Here is an 18,712-nt window from a genome sequence, read left to right as displayed (position 1 = left end):
GGCGCCCGACTTCTCTGCTGAGGTTAGTGACAGAGTGTCTGGGTTTGCGTGTCGGGTCGCTGCGCGCGCTGCCGGGGCCGCCCTGAGGCCGTGGGATGGAGCTGCCCGCCGCGATCGGGCGTGTGCACGGCCCGGGCCGGCTCCTGTCGCGCGCCTCCCCTTTGCAGGGTCTCGGGTGTCGCGCTCTCACCCGTGTCCCGCTTCAGGGCGTGGGGAGGCGTGCCCGGACCGGGGGTGGGGGCGGCGTGGCCTGTGGACTGAAGGGCTCCGGGGTCGGAGGCTTACCGCCTTGCACCCTGTAGGTCTGGGAGATCGAACTCAACTTGACAGCCTTGGCGGCAAGCCACTGTAGGCGCTGGATCATATCCCAAACCCACTTTATTCGTTTATTTTTGGCGGTACTGGGGATTGAACATAGGACTTAATGCATGTTAGGCAAGCACTCTGGCACTGAGCTATGTCTCCAGCCTTTTAAAAATTTAGTTGGTTAACGTGTGTGTGTGTGTGTGTGTGTACAACTTGCAGGAGTTGGTTCTCCCCTTCCACTATATGGAAGGAAAGTGCATGACAAGACTGAGCTGTCTGTGGTTCCCATTCCTCTGAACCTCAACCCCCCCAGTACTTCGTGCATGCTAAGTGGTCATCCACTCTACCCCATCCTCAGCTCTCTTCTTCCTTTTTGTTCAGCAATAAGTCTTCCCAAGTTTTCCAGAGATGGCCTTGAACTCCTTTTGTAGCCCAAGCAGGCCTTGAACTTGTGACCAGCCCTTGAATTTGCCTCAGCCTCCTGCGTACCTGGCATGACAGACTTGTGTCACCAAGGTGTGTACCTGTCAGTTAGTGTCCTGGGAGGGTCTGCTGTCTGGAAGTTCAGGATTCTTGTTTAGGGGTTACAGCTTTAGATACCTCTTGTAGTGTCGTAGCTCCTGAAACTGCAGCCCTTCATGCTAGTGTGTTAGGGGCTGCTGAGTTCTCGGTTGGCCAGAGTGGGGAGGACAGAAAGTGTGGCTTTCATTTCATTTTGGAGAGCAGAGGTCTGCTTCTCCTCACTGTGTCTGTCACCCACGTGGCCTGCCAGCTTTTGCTTTGCCATGTGTGTAATTGGGGTGCACACAAAGGTACTGGTTAAGGGGGGAATTCAGGCTAAATTTCTTCTTTGTTTTTTTTAAGACAGGGTTTCTCTGTAGCTTTGGAGCCTTTCCTGGATCAGGCTGACCTTAAACTCACAGAGATCTGCCTGCCTCTGCCTCCTGAGTGCTGGGATTAAATTTGTGCCCCCACCTCCACCTGACATAGACCCCCATTCTTTCTTTCTTTTCTTTTTTTTTTTGGTTTTTCGAGACAGGGTTTCTCTGTGTAGCTTTGGAGCCTATCCTGGCACTCGCTCTGGAGACCAGGCTGGCCTCGAACTCACAGAAATCCTACTGCCTCTGCCTCCCGAGTGCTGGGATTAAAGGCGTGCACCACCAACGCCCGGCCCCATAGACCCCCATTCTTAAAAAAGCCCTCACATGTGTGAGTGTAGTGTCACGGTGTGGGACTCAGTTCTGTCCTCCATGTGAGTTATGGGGCTCAAAGTCAGGTCAGCAGCCTTGGTGGCAAGCATCTTTATGCAGTAAGCCATTTCTCCAGCCCCACACCAGGTAATTCTCACAACCCTCACAGTCATTAAAGTTACAGCCATTCCACACTGACTCCACCATTCCAAACTCAGGAGAGCACTGACCAGGGGGACAGCATCCCTACAGTGTCCTCTACCTTTACAGGATTTGTTTCTCTCCACTTGACTAGTTGCCATCTGTCACTGCTTGCCATTCAAGAACCTTGGCACACTTGTCTCTTTTTTGTGTGCTCCAGCTTTCCATTTTTCCTAGCTCTTGGCTTCAGTCTGACAGTTGGATGCCCTCAATAGGGTCTCTTATGAGCATCCTGGACCTGCATGGCCATGGGAATGCAGCCATTCTGCCATCATGGCCCGTGTCAGCCTGGATCAACATGTACATCTCCACCTCACCTTCTCCCTCCCTGGCCCATCTCTGCTGCTGATCTGAAAAGAGTCTCAGGCTTTCCCTTTCTCTACACACAGGCTATTCCTTCGGGAAGCCCACAGGCAGCTGTTGCCTGTCTCCAGCCCACTCACATAAGTCTCTTCTGGGTACTAACTCATCTTTTGTGCAAGGCCCCACCTTGTTCTCTTCCCTGCTGGGGTGGGGCTGGGCATTTCCTCCCAGGTCCTTCTCCCTTCTCAGGCTTCCTTCCCTCGGAGTCTTCCTCTCCCTGTAACGTCACCCTCACATTCTCTCGTGCAGTCACCACAGTATCACTCTGAAAGCTTTCCCCTTTTGGATGTTCATATGCGCAGTGCAAGAATCCCCTCCCTTTCTCACTGCCTTCCATGTCCCTTTAACCTCCTACCATCAGTACCTCAGCTGCTGTTGCAACCTGGCTGCCCTTGGAGATCCTTAACTGGCTCTCAGTCCCCTGGCTTCAACCTTGCTTTCTTTTATTTATTTCTTTTATTTTCCTCCCTTCCCTCCCTCTTTTCCCTCTCTCCCTCGTTTTCTTTCTTTCTTTCTTTCTTTTTTTTTTTTGAGATGATTTCTCTGTAGTCCCGACTTTTCTGGAATTAGCTCTGTAGCTCAGGCTGGCCTCGAGCTCACAGAGATCCACCTGCCTCTGCTAGGATTAAAGGCATGCACTGCCATGTCCAGTTACTCTCTTTATGTTTTAGTTTGTTTTTTTGAGACAGGGACACTCTGTGTAACTTTGGCTATCCTCAAACTCACTGTGTAGATCAATGCTGGGATTGAAGGCATGCCCCATCACACCTGTCTTACAGTTCTCTCTTTATGCACTCCCCACCTCTTTGCTCATTGGTGCTACCCAGCTCTGTGCCCTTCCTGGCCACAGGGGGAACCTACCTGTCCACCTCTTGGGAGTGCTGCCCTACCTGGCAAGTACTCAGTATGGGAAAATGTGGTGATCATTCTAGATGTCTAGGTCATGACTCCCAATATTTTTGCCAGTGACTCTACTCTTTGGCATCACTTCCCTGGGGGTGTCTACCTCGCCACTGGGAGGTCAGGTCTTTGTACCCTAATCCACTATTCCAGCATGGAGCTGCTGCTTCTCCTAGCCTCCATTCTCTCCCACTCCAAAGAGGGCACATCATCTGATTTGCCTTCTTAGGGGCTGAGGTGTCAACATCCTGTCCTCGGTGTCACCTGCTTGTCGTACTTGTGAAAGCTCTGATGATGCCTCCAAGAACCCAAGAACCCCAAGGCTGTGTCTCGAGGCTTTGACAACAAAACGTGGACACATGGGGACAGTGTTCTCTGCCATGGTTGGTTCTGTTCCCAGGGCCCCTCCTCGTCTTTGGTCCCTGTCTCTTTAACAGACTAGCCTGTTTTGCCTCCCAAAGATTAAGCTCTTTACTCCCTGATACCAGGAACCTCTTCTTGTGGTGGGCAAGTGGCACCACAATCCCTCACACAGTGACACCCCATCTAGCATGAAGCAGCCCATCACTACAGCTCCCCAATCAGTGGCCTACCCATACCCCCACTCTTTTATAAAGCATAAGGCAGGTGTTCATTTTTCTTTTGGGTGGGGGCTTCCCTTTTCAAATGTTACAGTAAATTCAGGTGGAAGAGAACAGTTTTAAGTTTTAGCAATTAGAAAAAAAAGTACAAGTCCGGGTTTGGCCACTGAGAGTTATTTACAGTTATTTACACACACACTGTGTGTGTGTGTGTGTGTGTGTGTGTGTGTGTGTGTGTGTGTGTGTGTAGGTTACAAGATGCTTCACATTACAGACTCCCTCTGCCCCCAAAGCCATGTTTACTTAGTTAAAGAGACACACAGCTGATTCATAAGCTAGAGGTTTGAACTTGAGTAAAAAAACCTAGTCAGGAGAAATTCCCTCCCCAGCCCAGCTCTGGTCCTTATGGCTGTCCCCCTCCACAGATACTCTCATAATAAACCTGTGCTACTTACTGCTCCTTGTCTTGTTTCTTCACTCCCAAATCCCTAAACTTGAAAAATACCAGCATGGCCAGGTGTTGGGATGGTCACTGGTTGCTTTTTTTTTCTTTTTGTAACATAATGAGGGCTTCAAGCATGCTGTGCAAACACTGTATCTGCTGTCCTCTGAGACCAGGTCTCACTAAATTGCCTAGCCGGACCTTGAACTTGTGCTCATGCCTCCTGACTGTCTGGGATGACAGGCCTGAGGCACCAGGCCTTACTTCTCCTTCTTTAGTGGGGCAAAGGACTGTGTTCTCCTGACTCTCAGCCCACAGACTAGCCAGAAAAATGGTATCCTGTCTGCGGTTCTACTCAAGTGGGTGGCGTTTGAACCACCGTTAGTTGCCTGAGAAGCAGCATGACTCCTGTAGGTTGAAACCACAGTGCCAGGCCACCCTGGACCAGATATCAAGACCAGGTCTCAAAGATGAGGAGCATTGCGTGACAGAGCCTGCCTTTGCTGTAGGAGTTTGAGGCCAGCCTGTTCTACACAGCGAGTTCCAGGTCAACTAGGGTTATAGAGTAAGAATTCTCTCTCACAGAAAATCTTTTTAGAAACTTAAAAACAAAAGTAAAACAACAATAACAAACCAAAACAGCACTCTGCCAGAAGCCTGGCTTGGCTGATGTGCTGTGAGCTGGTGTGTAAATCAATGCACCAGCCGATGAAGGCTCCCAGTGAGTGTCAGCAGTGGCACCATCCAGCATTGCCCTTTCGCTTCCTTTCCAAAGTGGGTTATCACCCAAGGGGGTTTATGGCTTAGTTAAGTGTAGGTGCTAGGAACCTACCTGCCCATGTAAGCCCCAGTTGGAGGAGCATTAGCAACATTGTTGGTAACAACATTCCTGGAGCCACCATCACCTGACTGTTGTTCAGTGCTTATTTCTGATTCCCAGAGGCCACATTTGTGGTGAGTGTGATTTTTGGGAGGTGTGTCTCTGGACCTCTGAACACCTCCTCCTAGGAGCTGAATGTCTGTCTGCCTGTCTGGTGGCTTGGGGTTGAGGATTTGTGACACAACGCTTTGCAGTCTCTCTCCCTGTGTGTGTGCGCATTGAACACATGAGTGTACCATGAAGGTCAGGAAAACTTTGGGTGTCCATTCTTGTCATCCACTTTGTTAGAGACACAATTTCTCATTCAGTGCTGTGTGTGCAAGGCCCTGAGCCTTGCTTTTGTCTCCATCTTGCATTTTGCAGTAGGAGTGCTGGGATTACAGATACTTGTCACCATGTTCGGGTTTCTGGGGATACAAAATCATGTCTTCTGTGGGTACCAGGGTGCCATGGTGTGAGTGAAGGACCATGGTACTGCCCTTCTGTGGGCTCTGGGGACGGAGCTCAGATTGTCAGGCGTTGGTTGCTACTGCTTTTACCCACTAAGGCATCTCACTCATAAATAAATAAATCTTATTTTTTATTTCTAATTGTGCATATGTGTCTGTGCATGAGTGCAGTGCTCAGGGAGGCCAGGAGAGGGCACTGGATGCATCAACTGGAATTACAGGCAGTTATCAGCCTGATATGGGTGCTGGAAACTGAACTTGGGTCCTCTGCAAGAACAGTAAGCACTCTTAAATGCTGAGCCCTCTTTTATACCCCCTCCTTTTTTGGTGTGTGTGGGGGGGAGATAGGGTCTCTTTATGCATCCCTGACTGACCTGCAGCTTACTGTGTAGACTAGGCTGGCCTTGAACTCAGATCTGCCTGTCTCTGTCTGAGTGGTGGGATTAATGGCTATGCCTCCACACCCAGTTCCTTATTATTATTATTTTTTTCTTTCTTTAAGACAGGGTCTTATGTTGCTCAAGTTAGCCTCATACTCAAGTTAGCCTTGAACTTCTGGTCTTCTTGACTCTACCTGCTGATACCATAGACATATCATGGGGCATGCTTTTGTGCCTCATTTTCTCTCTGAAATGTTGACAGTATTGGCTCCAGGTTAATGTTGAAAACATGGTGGTTGACTCTACAAGGGTCCTAGGGGAGTGGGCTGTGCCAGCAGACAGCATATGGAAAGACTGGCTCTGACCTTTGCTTTGTCTCGGGAAAGCGTGACCATGGAAGACCTGGGAGAGAACACCACAGTCCTGTCCACCCTGAGGTCTCTGAACAACTTCATTTCTCAGCGAGTGGAGGGAGGATCAGGCCTGGATGTGTCCACCGCTGCCCCAGGGTCCCTACAGCTGCAATATGAGCAGAGCATGCAGGTGAGTGGCTTGCTGGGTGGCTTTCTAGGTACACATCTGGCATGGGTGGGGCCAAATCAAGCCCTGTGTAGTGGGCCAGTCTGAGCTAGGCTTGGAGGCCGATGAATGTCCTACAACATGTCTGGTCATTTATCACCTTGAGCTGTAGGCTGAGACCCAGGCCTACTCTGAATGATGCTGGGTAGAGGCTGCCTTGGTGGCCCCAGGATAGGTGCTTTTGATGTGGTTTTCATGCTGGGGACTGAACTCGGGTTCTCACACTTGGCAGACACGTCACTTATCAACTGAGTCATTGCCCACAGGTTGATTTTAATTAATGAAACCCTAACCACCCTAACCCTAACCCTAACCAACCCTAACCCTAACCCTAACCCTAACCAACCCTAACCCTAACCCTAACCAACCCTAACCCTAACCCTAACGCAACTGTCCAAGGACAGCAGTGCCATTGAGCCTTGCCTGGTCCTGTCAGTGCACCAGTGACCATGCCAGGTTGCTCTGGGCTTCTTTGCTCGCCTCTTCTTTTCTTTCTGTCCTCCCTCTGCTCTGGAGCTGTTCTGTGGGAGCCCTGGTGATGCTCATGCACTGGCCAGCAAAGTGGAAATGTTTGTGTGCATTGGTTTGTTGACTGAACCACTGTTTGTCATAGCACTAGCCTGTACACAGCTTTTGGTGTCTTTCATCTTGAGAGTAGGTGTCCTCCTCTCTCCCCGAGACAGAGTTTCTCTGTTTGTCCTGGTTGTCCTGGAACTTATTTTGTATACCAGGCTGGCCTTGAACTCCCAGAGATCCACCTGCCTCTGCCTCCCAAGTGCTGGGATTAAAAGTGTGCACCACCACCATTTGGCTGAGAGTAGGTTTTTTATAAGTGTCCTTTTGATGTTAAACTATCCCTGCACCCCTTTTCTTGAGCTAGGCTTGGAGGCCGATGAATGTCCTACAACATGTCTGGTCATTTATCACCTCGAGCTATAGGCTGAGACCCAGGCCTACTCTGAATGATGCTGGGTATTGAGTATTGAACCCAGGATCTTGTACATGCTAAACAATCACTCTACCACTGAGCTATACTTTCAACTTTTATTTTATTAAAAGATTTTTTTTTTTTAGGTTTTTTGAGACAGGGTTTCTCTAGACAGGGTTTCTCTGTGGCTTTGGAGGCTGTCCTGGAACTAGCTCTCGTAGACCAGGATGGTCTCAAACTCACAGGGATCGGCCTGCCTCTGCCTCCCGAGTGCTGGGATTAAAGGCATGCACTACCACCGCCTGGCATTAGAATTTATTTATTTGTTATGTATAGAGTTTTCTGCCTGCATGTATGCCTGCATGCCAGAAGAGGACACCGGAACATGTTATAGATGGTAGTGAGCCACCATGTGGTTGCTGGGAATTGAACCCAGGACCTTTGGAAGAGCAGCCAGTACTCTTAACCTCTGAGCCATCTCTCCAGCCTGATTTGCTTTATTTTATGTGTAGCATTTGCCACACACTTTGGCTCACTGTGTGTGTGTGTGTGTGTGTGTGTGTGTGTGTGTGTGTGTGTGTGTTATGGAGGAGCTCCAGCAGGAGGAAGAAGTGGATCAGGGTATCTGAGGTCCCTGAGTGCTGTGGGGTGCTGCTTCCCCAAGCTGGGAATCTGTTCCTCTGCAGAAGCCTCTCTGAGACATAGGACTAGAGGTGGGCATGGTACTCTTGGGAGATGAAGGCAGAGGTGTTGTGAGTTTGAAGCTAGCCTGGGCTATATAGCAAGATCCTGCCACTTAAAACAAAGACCTGGAATGTGAAAGGACTTCACACCTCTCATTAGCAGGTGGGAGTGGAAATGAGGTGAGATGGGAATAAAGATACCATTTTGTGGGATAGGGAGATGACTGGGTGGGGAAAATGTTGGCTGTACAAACATGAGGACCTGAGTTCGGATCCCCAGTTCCCATGTAAACATCCAATATAGTGATGTGTCTGTAAGCACATTGCTCAGAGGGGGCAGCAGGTATAGACAGGAAGATTCCTGGAGCTCATCAGCACGCCAGCCTAGTGGAATGGATGAGCTCTGGGTTCAGTGAGTGACCCTAAGAAAATAAGGTGGAGATGATCAAGGAAAACACCCAAAGTTGACCTCTGACCTCCATGTGTATACATACATGCCCATTCACACGAGCACATTCACATACCACACACACATCTAAAATGCACAGGTAGGGGGATGGGGAAGGCTTGCCCTCGGCATAGACAGTCTGCATAGTTTGTTGGTTTGTGGGATACACAGCAGAACCCCTGGCTTCCACCCACTAGGTGTCAGTTGTGTACACATCTCTAACCCTTTGTGACAATTGGAATGTCTGTAGACAGTGCCAAATGTTCCCTGGGGGCTATGTTGCCCGTTTTGGGGAATCACTGTCTGGGTTCTGAGTTAAAATACATGTGAATAACCCAAGAATGTGTCTAGATGAAATGTTGGTTCAGTAAGTGGGTGCCACCCAAGGTTCTGTTAGCATCCAGGTGTGTTGTTCAGTGAAGTAATAAGGCCCCCATGAAGTCAGTGACTCCATGACAGTGAATGGCACTTCCTCAGGGGCTCTTGGAGAACTGGCTTGCTTGTACTTAGTCACCACTCTGGCAGTTCAGCTTCTTTGGCTCCCCAATTCTGTGCTCCTGGCAGACACTCCCTGTCTGTCTTTTCATTGTCTAGGCACTAGCCAGATGTTGTGGGTTGTACAGATGTGCTTAAGATCTCCAGCCAGGCTGTGATCAGGGGAGTCCCTGGAATTGACTCACTGACAAAGTTGTTGGGCTTGGAGGTGCAGCCTGTTATCCCAGAATTTAGGAATCAAGGCAGGAGGATCCCAGCAGAAGGCAGGAGGATCCAGGTCTTCCAGGACTATAGAGTGAAACCCTGTCACAAAAAATCAAAACCCTCCTTGTGGTGATGACAAATCCCAGCACTTGGGAGGCAGAGGCAGGTAGATTTCTGTTAGTTAAAGAAACTAACAGTCTGGAAAAACCAAAACTCAAAGTTAATCAGGGTGTGGTGGTGCATGCCTGTCACCCAGCTATGCAGTGGGTAGGGACAGGATGATCAGGAGTTCAAGGCCAGCCATGACTACATAAAAAGTTTGAGGCCAGCCCAAGCTGCATAAGACTCTGTAACAGCTAGTCAGCCGAGAATGGTGGCACAGCCTTGAACTCAGAGCCATAACCCTGGTTACTCTAGAGCTACTCAGGAGGATCCCAGGCTGTGGGCTAGCCTCAGCAACTTGGTGCAACTACAGCAGACTGATGTGGTTCAGTGGTAGAGTGCTTGCCTAATGTGTGAGACAGGTTCAGGGCTCCATCCTCAGCACTGTAAAGAGAGGGGGCGGTGGTCTGTGTCTAAACCTTAAACTTAAAGGAGAGAGAGAGACAACACAGGAAAGGACATGGGCAGGTTTCAGGGCCAACATCAGCCCTGATTGACAGCTCAGCAGGGAAGTGGATCTCTCCTCACTCTGTGAACTTTCCAGTGGGACTTGAGCTCCAGACAGCACCATTCCAGACTGGCTAGAATTTAGCCTTGGAGAGAATGATTGAAGCACCGAGCCCCAGGTGTCCAGAGCACTGGTGTAGGTGCCATGTTTGTGGTAGCTTGTTAGCTCTAGAAAAACAAACGCACCCTCTCCACCCCACAAGCTCACATGGTGTCACTTTCAAGTCCATCCTCTGCCTCCCTCTTCTTGCTCTCTGTGTGTGCACATGTGTGTATGGAGGCCTGAAGTTGATGCTCGGATGTCTTCTTCAGTTGCTGTCTACTTGATTCTTTTGAGTTGGGGTCTTTCACTGAACCTGGAGTTGGCCAGTTTGGCTGGGCTGGCTTGGCTGGCGAGCCCCAGGGATCTTCTTTCCTCCATCTTTCTAGTGCTGGGAATACAAATGCTCACAGCTGCACATGGCTTTTTTCTTTTCCTTCCTTCCTTCCTTCCTTCCTTCCTTCCTTCCTTCCTTCCTTTTTTCTTTTTTTTTAAGAGACAGAGTCTGTATTACGTAGCTGTGCTGGGACTTACAGAGGTCTGCCTGCCTCTGCCTCCTAGGCTCTGAGATTAAAGGCATGTGCCACCATGCCCAGCCTATGGCTTTTCTCCTTTATGTGGATGCTGAGGTTCTAAACTCAGGTCCTCATGCTCATGCAGTGTCTTAGTTATTTTTCCTGATGCTCTAATAAAGTTCCCTGACAAAAGCAACTTAAAGGAAGAAAGGGTTTATTCTGTCGAAGCTCAAGACTGGAGAGGTCAAGGCGACACGAGCTTGAAGCATCAGGTCACATCATACCACATCAGAAAGCAGAGGTGAATACACACTACTGCTCAGCCCTTTCTCCACTTGCACAGTCTAGATTCCCAGGGAATGGTGCCACCCATGGTGGGCAGGTCTTCCCTCTTCAACTCTAGATAATCCTCTACAGCCATGCCCAGGGGCTCACCTTCAGGTCACAATAGATCCTTTCACCTTGACAGCTCATAACAAGAACTGCTGGACTGACCCTAGACCCTTTCCTTTTTAATCTTTCCTGCTGCCTCCCACTCATTTCCAAATAGGAACTCAGGCTTAGGACAGTGTCTTGATAGGGCAGGTGTTTGGGCAGTGTGCAGAATTCTCCCTCCCTCCCTCCCTCCCTCCCTCCCTCCCTCCCTCCCTCCCTCCCTCCCTCCCTCTTTTTGTTATTTTTTGAAGCAGGATCTTGCTATTCAGCAGTCTTCTTGCTTTAGCCTCCCTGTGTTCAGTGCTGGCCTTGCAGGTTGTTATTTGCCTTATTTGACATGGCTACTGAGCCTTCTCTTTTCCCTTTGGGTGTCAACTGCTCAGCTGGAGGAAAGAGCAGAGCAGATCCGTTCGAAGTCCTACCTCATCCAAATGGAGAGGGAGAAGATGCAGATGGAGTTGAGCCACAAGAGGGCTCGAGTGGAGCTGGAGCGAGCTGCCAACACCAGTGCCAGGAACTACGAGGTAGGTCCAGCGGCCCCAGGAGGCAAGATATGTGCAGCACTTGCCAGACTGTACCAAACTGGAAACCAGCTGGTGGAGCCAGAGGCACCAGGGCGTTCTTCTGTGGCTACCTGATGCTAGCAAGTTTGAGAAGGGTGGCCTGATGTGGGGATGACCGTAGAGGGGGCTGTTTGCTGTGTCTGTTATTCAGTGATCCTGTGTGGTGGGCAGACCTGCCTCTGCTTCCTCTTTTCTCTAGAAGAATTGCAGTGCAGATCGGGAAGAAATACTAGCTGCTGCGGTAGGGCTGGTAGGGTGACAGGCTTAGGAAGTTGCAGACTTGCAGAGAGTCTTGGGTGTCTATGTAGTGTCTCACCAGAGCTTAATGAAAGTGCCCCTGTCATGGGAGTGGGCATCTGGGGAAGTGCAGCCCTGTGACTAGGGGCATGAACAGTGCAGGGACCTCTTATATGCTATTTGTATATGTGTCGGTGTGGGTGCACATGAATGCAAACACAATAGGGCAACCTTAGTATCGTCCTTAGGAATGCCACTTGCCTCCTTTGAGACAGAGTTTCTCATAGTCTGTTGGCCAGTGGGCATCAGGGATCCTCCTTTCTCTGCCTCCCTACAGCTGAGATTAAAAGTGTGTCCACTTATGTTCTTGACCTTTTATGTGGATTCTGGGAATAGGACTGAGGTCCTCAGCCTTGCAAGCAAGCACTGCCGACCGGGCCATACTCCCTGCTTCAGTTTTATTACCAGCTTTGCTGGGGCTCTCCAGGACTCTGATCAGTATGGGTGTGTCACTGTGACTCAGTTTGTGCATCAGAACTCAAAGTCTGTGTGCCTTCCTCCCTTCCCTGTGATGGCCATCTGTCCTGCCCTTGTCTGGTGTGCCCATCACAGCTTTTCTTGTCCTGGTGGGAATGGCCACTGGCATGCTGCTGGTTGGGTGGATTTAAGTCTGGCATGTAGAATGCTGCCTGTGGTGTGCTGTCCCAGCTTGGCAAGCTAAGACTTAAGTCCCCTTGTTAGGGTCCTGTGTTGGTTACTTTCCTTGTTGCTGTGACAGAATGCCACACAAAAACAGCTTTAAAAAAGGGAGGGTTTATTTTGTCTCACAGTTCAAGGGTACACGGTCCATCATGATGGGGGAGGCATGGCAGCAGGAGTGTGAGGCAGCTGGTCACTTTGCATGCACAGTCAGGAAGCAGAGAGAGATGGATGCTGGCGCTCAGCATTTCTCCCTTTTATTCACTCTGAGACCCCAGACTTGGATCAGGCTGCCTGTTTCAGGGTGGGTTTCCTTTCGTAGGTAAATGTCTGAGCAAACATCTTAACAGACATCTCTGAAGGTGTGTCTTCTAGGCCATTCTAAGTCTTGCCAGGTTGACAATCACAATTAACCATAACAAGTAGATCTATTCTTCCTGGGCCATGTCCTGTGCTGGTGGCCTGGTCCTGCCTCTCAGGCATATCCTTCAAGGGCAGTGCTTTTATCTGTTGCCATGGATCTCCAGTGTACAGTGCTGATGTGGCCTCTTGGGCATGAAGGACATTTGAGTGAGTGAGGGATGGTGATTGGATCTGGAAGGCCCCTCTTGGGGAGAAACGGTGCTGCAGGTGGCAAAGCAAGGCCCTGGCCCTTCTGACTCCCAGCTGCTTTCTTGGAGGCCTGTTCTTCTCTGTCCTGCTCAGAGACACTCTAAGGGGTGGGGTGAACCACGAGGTCTTGGAGTTGTCAGACTGTTCCTTGGACTCTTGACTTTTACAGTGGCTTTTCTGGGACTGCTCATTTGGTGGTGGGTAGAAGAGACAGGTCAGGTGTCCCTCCTACCCTGAAATAGCTATCAGGGGGTGAGATTGAAGGTCTGAGGACCTGTCTGAACAATCCTCTTTCTGTATTGGGCTGGTAGTGCCAGTAGAGTGCTTTTTGGCTCTGGTAGTACCATGATCCAACCTCCCTCCTCTCCCACCCTTTCCTGCTCTTCCCTCCTCCTCCCTTCCTCAGTCACAGAGCCTCACAGAGCAGGCCTCCCTGACTTGCAGAAGGGTCTTCCTGCTGTTTTGAGGCTGTACCTGCAGCTGTTCTTCCCTTGGGTCCCTTCAAGGTGTGGTTCAGCCTTCCTTCTCCCTAGGGGCTGCAACCCTTTGTGTATGTGTTGAGTCTTCCTTGGTTAGGGCTGCAGCACTGTGTGTGTGTGTGTGTGTGTGTGTGTGTGTTGAGCTTCCTTGGTGGCTTGGGTGGGTACTTCTGCTGAGGGCAGAGTGACCGTTGTGTGTGTGTGTGTGTGTGTGTGTGTGTGTGTGTGTGTGTGTGTGTGTGTGTGTGTGTGTGTGTGAGCTTCCTTGGTGGCTTGGGTGGGTACTTCTGCTGAGGGCAGAGTGACCGTTCTCAGCATCCTCCCCAGACTCAGCTGGAGAGATCCAAGGCTGATGTAAGCCTTATGACCCTGTGATGGTAGTCACAGTGTGTGTGTCTGAACCTCAGTACTGTCTCCACCTCTCTGGGCCACACAGCCTCTGGAGATTAGTGTGGTGGCCCTGAAGATGTGTGCGATGGACACTTGAGGCAGTAATGGCCCTGCCTGCAGTCTGCCATCCATGCCTTCCTTTCTGTAGTCATCTTCTCTGTGGGGAGTTTCAACGCATTTTAATGACAGCCTGAGCATGGCCAGACAAGATCTGCTGGCGCTGCAGAAGCTCCACTTCATTCCAAGGTCAAGTCTGAATTGTAGATTTTCCATGCTTTATCTCCTCTTGCAAGGAGGGTGGCGGTGAGCAGATGGTGTGACGAGCGTGTAGTGTGGTCCATGCCAAGTGCCTCTCAGAGTGGGAGTCACCATGCTGCCGCACCAGGAGGCCTGGCTCCCAGGTCTCTTGTCCTGTCCTGGCTCTGTCCTTTTGTGACTGATAGACTCTTCTGTGTATCACACTCCCTGACCAAGCTTCCTTCTCCACAGCGTGAGGTGGATCGTAACCAGGAGCTCCTGGCACGAATTCGACAACTCCAGGAGCGTGAGGCCGCGGCGGAAGAGAAGATGCAGGAGCAGCTGGAGCGCCACAGGCTGTGCAAGCAGAGCTTGGATGCTGCCAGCCAGCAGCTTCGGGAGCGGGAGGATGGCCTGGCTGCGGCCAGGGAGGTGAGTGCAGACTGGTGCCCGAGACCTAGACTCACCCTGGTGCAGATGGTAGTTTTCTAAGAAAAAAGAATGAATATACCCAACATGGTAACAGCAAGACATCTTCATTTTGTTTTTCATCTGTTTGTGTGCAAGTGAGCACACACATGTGGAGGCCAGAGACCAGCCTTGGCTGTTTTTCCTCAGGTGCTGTTCACCTTGTTTTTATTTGAAAGATTTAGTTTTAATTATACATAAGCATATAGATATGTGCATATTAGTACAGGTGCCCATGGAGACCAGAAGAGGGCATCAGATCCTCTGGAACTGGAGTTAAAAAGCAGTTGTGAGCCGCCTGATGTGGGTGCTGGGGACTTGTATACTTCTCACAGCAGCACAGGCACTTAATCGCCAAGCCATCCCTCCACCCCACCCCCACACTGTATTTTGAGACAGGATTTCTCTCTGACCTGAGACTCACCAATTAGGCTAGACAGGCAGGCCAGCGAACCATAGGAATGGGGCACTTGTCTCTGTTTCCTCGATACTGGGATTCTGAGCATCACCACTCCATTTCCGGGCGTGTAGCTCAGGCCCTCATGCTTGCATGATAAACACTGTCACTGACTAAGCCATCTCTCCACAGCACCTTCATTTTAAATGGACATATCATGAGTGACTACATTTTGGGGGTTGTAATCACAGTACAAACACCCATTTTTCCATAGTGAGTATGCTGAATATAGGTCTTTTTTTTCTGTTTGGGGCAAGGTCTTACATTGTAGCGCAGGCTGGCTTTGAACATGAGACAGTCCGCCTGCCCCAGTCTCTGTAGTCCTGGGATGACAAGAGTGAGCTGCCCCACATTTCTGAATTTGGTCTTTGTAAATGTGAATTTAAGAGTTGGCCAGTCATTGTTTTGTGTTATTATATCTGTGCAGTACATGGCTTCCTGTGCAAACCCATTGGCTTCCCCAACATTGCTTTGTTTGGACAAACTAGGTACAGGGTGACAGGCCTCTGAGGAACTCTCTGGCTGCTGCCGCCACTTGCTAGGCTGTGCTAACAGCCACTGTGAAGTATTAGTGTCGCTATCACCTTGTCTGTCATGGATAGGGAATGTTCTGTAAGTTCTGTTTCCTTTTTCCCCCATAAGTTGTAAGTAGGTGCCTGTGAATTTGCATGTCTTTGATTACCAGCGAGTTCTGTTAGCATCAGAAATTGCCTTTGAACCTGGGTGCAGGTGGCGATGTATGTAGTCCAGGGAAGCTGCTGCTGGTGTGTTTTGGAGGTTGCCTGAGTGTGGGTATGGAGGGGCACCCCCCACCTCTCCAGGCCTCCCGCTCCTGTGTTCAAGATCACAGGTGCCAGAAGGGAACAGCTGAGAGCTCCAGGGGCCAGCCGCATGGCATCATTGGTATTCTGTCCCTGCACCTTCCCCACTTGATAGATCCTCAGAGCGGGCTGCGGGTTATTTTTGCCTCTGCAGCACCAGGGAGCATGTTAAGGTTGTTGGCGCATCTGTCTTCCGAAGCAAGTCTTGGCAGGAGAGGAGCCGTGATCTGTTTCCAGACGAGTGGGCTCTTGCTTCACAGAGACCTGGCCCGGGCCCTTGGCCCTTCCATGGTAGAGAAGGCCCCTGCATACCCCTCAGGGAAGAGTAGAAGAGGCTCAGTGGCCCCTCCTTAGGGAAGCTTTTCCACATCCACAGCCCTCCACTGCGGTTTTCAGTCGTGTGCCCCTATTCGTCACCTCCCCACCCTCGCCCTGCTGTTCTGTCTGCCATTCATCTGTTCACTTGCTGATTCACTCCCTCCCCCATGACATTTGCCCTTCATCAGGGCAGAGTGTCCCTGTCGCAGCACCCAATACCTTGTGTGTGTTACCGAATCAGAGAGACCTCTAAAAGGTGGTACTCACTTTTAGACGATGTTGTATGCAGGTGCACACACATTGTGCATGAGTTAAGCCCCAAGGTTGCTACTGAGGGTCTTTTTCAGTCACTGTCAACCTTATTTTGTGACATGGGGTCTCTTTGTAGACCTGGGGCTATCTTCTGGCCTGATGGGCTGGCCAGCAAATTTTAGGGGTCTCTGTCCACCTCCTTAACACTGGGACTGCAGGTGTGTGGCGCCATACCTAGTGTCTCAGTCAGGGTTTCTGTTGCTGTGAGAACACACCATGACCAAAAGCAACCTGGGGAGGCAAGAGTGCTTTTCAGCCTACAGTCAGTCCGTCATGAAGAGAAGTCAGGCCAAGAACTCAAGACAGGAGCTGGAGGCAGGAGCTGAAATAGAGGCCATGGAGGAATTCTGCCTATTGGCTTGCTCCTCATGGCTTACTCAGCCTGCCTTGTAGCACCCAGGACCACCTACCCACGGTGGCACCATCTCAAGTGAGCTGGGCCATCCCACATCAATTACCAACCAAGAGAATGCTCACAGGCTTGCTCACAGGCCAGTCTGCTGGGAGTACTTTCTGAATTGATGTTCCCTCATAGCATCCAAAATAACTACCTTTTGTCAAGTTGACACAAAACTAGCCAACTCACCTAACTTACTACATGAGTGCTGGGGATCTGAACTTTGCCTCATGTTTGTGCAGCAGACACTTTACTGACTGAATCACTCTCCTAATTCCCTGACATGTATATGTGTATGAGTGAGTATACATGTCTTATGCCACAGAGGCCAGAAGTGGACATCAGGTCCCCTGGAACTATAGTTATAGACATTTGCAGGTCAATGTGGATGCTGGGAAATGATCCCAGGACTTCTGGAAAAGTGGACCATGTGTTTAACCAGTGAGCCAAATCTCCACACTCTGATTTTTTTTTCCGTTTGTTTTTGAGACAGGGTCTCACTATGCAGCCCAGGCTGTCCTCAGACTTACTGTCAGCCTCAGGCTCTCAAGTGCCAGGATTAAAGGTGTGGTTTGAGTGTGTTCTTTTTTGTTTTAATTCTTTGAACTCTATTCTTACTAGCATGTGTGACATGTATATGGGTGCACCTGTGGGGAGTCAGAGGTCAACTTTGGAGCTGGCTTCTCCCCTTCCTTTATGTGATTCCTCTCTGAGTGACAAGCTTTACCTGCTATGCTGCCCCATCAGCCCTGGTGTTTGGCTTTTCTTTTTGAGACAAGAATTTATGTCCGGAAGGCTGGACTCAAAGTAGTTATGTAGCCAAAGATAATGGAGTTACTCTGGGTGAACCAGTGACCGTATGCTTCTTTGTAGAGCATGGGTGACCCCAAAGCAGCCATGCTGGAAAGACTGCACCCAGTATGGATGATGGCTTTCCCCACAGCTGGGTAGACGGAGCCTTCTTCCTTTAGTTCTTTCCAGCCTATGTATTCTAGACCCTCCGCAAGACCCCACGGCCACATGCAAATTAGTGTAGAATTGAGTACAAGTGGGTGGGAAGAGTGGCTGGAGTGGCTGGATACTCCAGATAGCTGCAGTGACCCTCCACATCCCTTCTGTGACGTCTGTCTGCCATTGCCAAGCCCAGCTGTGGTGATCTTTTGCAAGCAGGCACAACTGAAGTCAAGAAGATAGCATCTGTTGCTTGGAGAAGAGTGTAATATAACAATGACCCTGACTTCTGATCCCCATGCCTCACCTTTCCCCATGCCAGTATTCACCATTACACTCTGTTTTTTGACATGTTCTTAATACTATTGCTGTCTTCCTTCGTGCAGGCTGCTGTGATGTGGGGTTTCCCGGGCCAGTCTCCCCACGGGATATGGGTACAACACTGATACTCCTAGTGGCTTGTCAGGGAAACAAATCTTGTGGCCTCTTTTTTTAGAGGGTGCTACTTAGAGAGAGATGGTAGACCCCACTCTAGGACCACCCAACATCACTTAGGGTCTTTTCTGGGCCCAATGTGGTGAGATTTCTCTGCAGTTGACTTCAGGCCACTGTTTTCAAATATTAATTCATGTAGCAGTTCTAAGTGGGCTGGCTTCTCTGAGTGGCTAGGCCAGCATGCTCTTTCTAGTAAAGCAGCTGGGGAGATCTGCTGGGACAGGGGCTTGGGTGGAGCAAGGGTGGAGGTTCTTGAAGGTTCCTTTGGGTGGACAGCATGTTCCTTGGATAGACACTCAATGTTGTCAGATATACTTTCTGTCCATCCTTGAGTCTGCTGGTCAGGGCCTACTGGCTTTGCTCTGAGATTGCACTTTTCCCAAGTACTATGGTTTTCCATTAGCTTCTGGCCCAGATTGCTTGCTTGCTTCATTTTTCCCTATCCTGAGGGGCTTTTATGGTAGGTATTTTAGGCAGATGCTCTACCACTGAGCCACACCCCAGTCCCTCACTGGGGGATTCTAGGCAGGTGCTCTACCACTGAGCTACACCCCAGTTCCTCACTGGGGGATTCCAGGCAGGTGCTCT

General features: G+C 50.1%; 1 protein-coding gene across 1 annotated transcript in view; it reads left to right on the top strand.

Moving 5' to 3' along the window:
* Window positions 1-18,712, top strand: part of Mad1l1 (mitotic arrest deficient 1 like 1) — a 310,200-nt gene continuing 291,488 nt past the window's right edge. Inside the window, 4 exon segments of the mRNA NM_001246783.1 lie at window positions 1-22; window positions 6,079-6,235; window positions 11,072-11,212; window positions 14,158-14,337. Coding sequence (NP_001233712.1) covers window positions 6,086-6,235; window positions 11,072-11,212; window positions 14,158-14,337 — 471 coding nt within the window. The 5' untranslated portion in view covers window positions 1-22; window positions 6,079-6,085.

The sequence above is a fragment of the Cricetulus griseus genome, chromosome 4 (assembly GCF_003668045.3).
Source record: "Cricetulus griseus strain 17A/GY chromosome 4, alternate assembly CriGri-PICRH-1.0, whole genome shotgun sequence".
NCBI lineage: Eukaryota > Metazoa > Chordata > Mammalia > Rodentia > Cricetidae > Cricetulus > Cricetulus griseus.
This window is presented reverse-complemented; position numbering and strand designations above follow the sequence as displayed.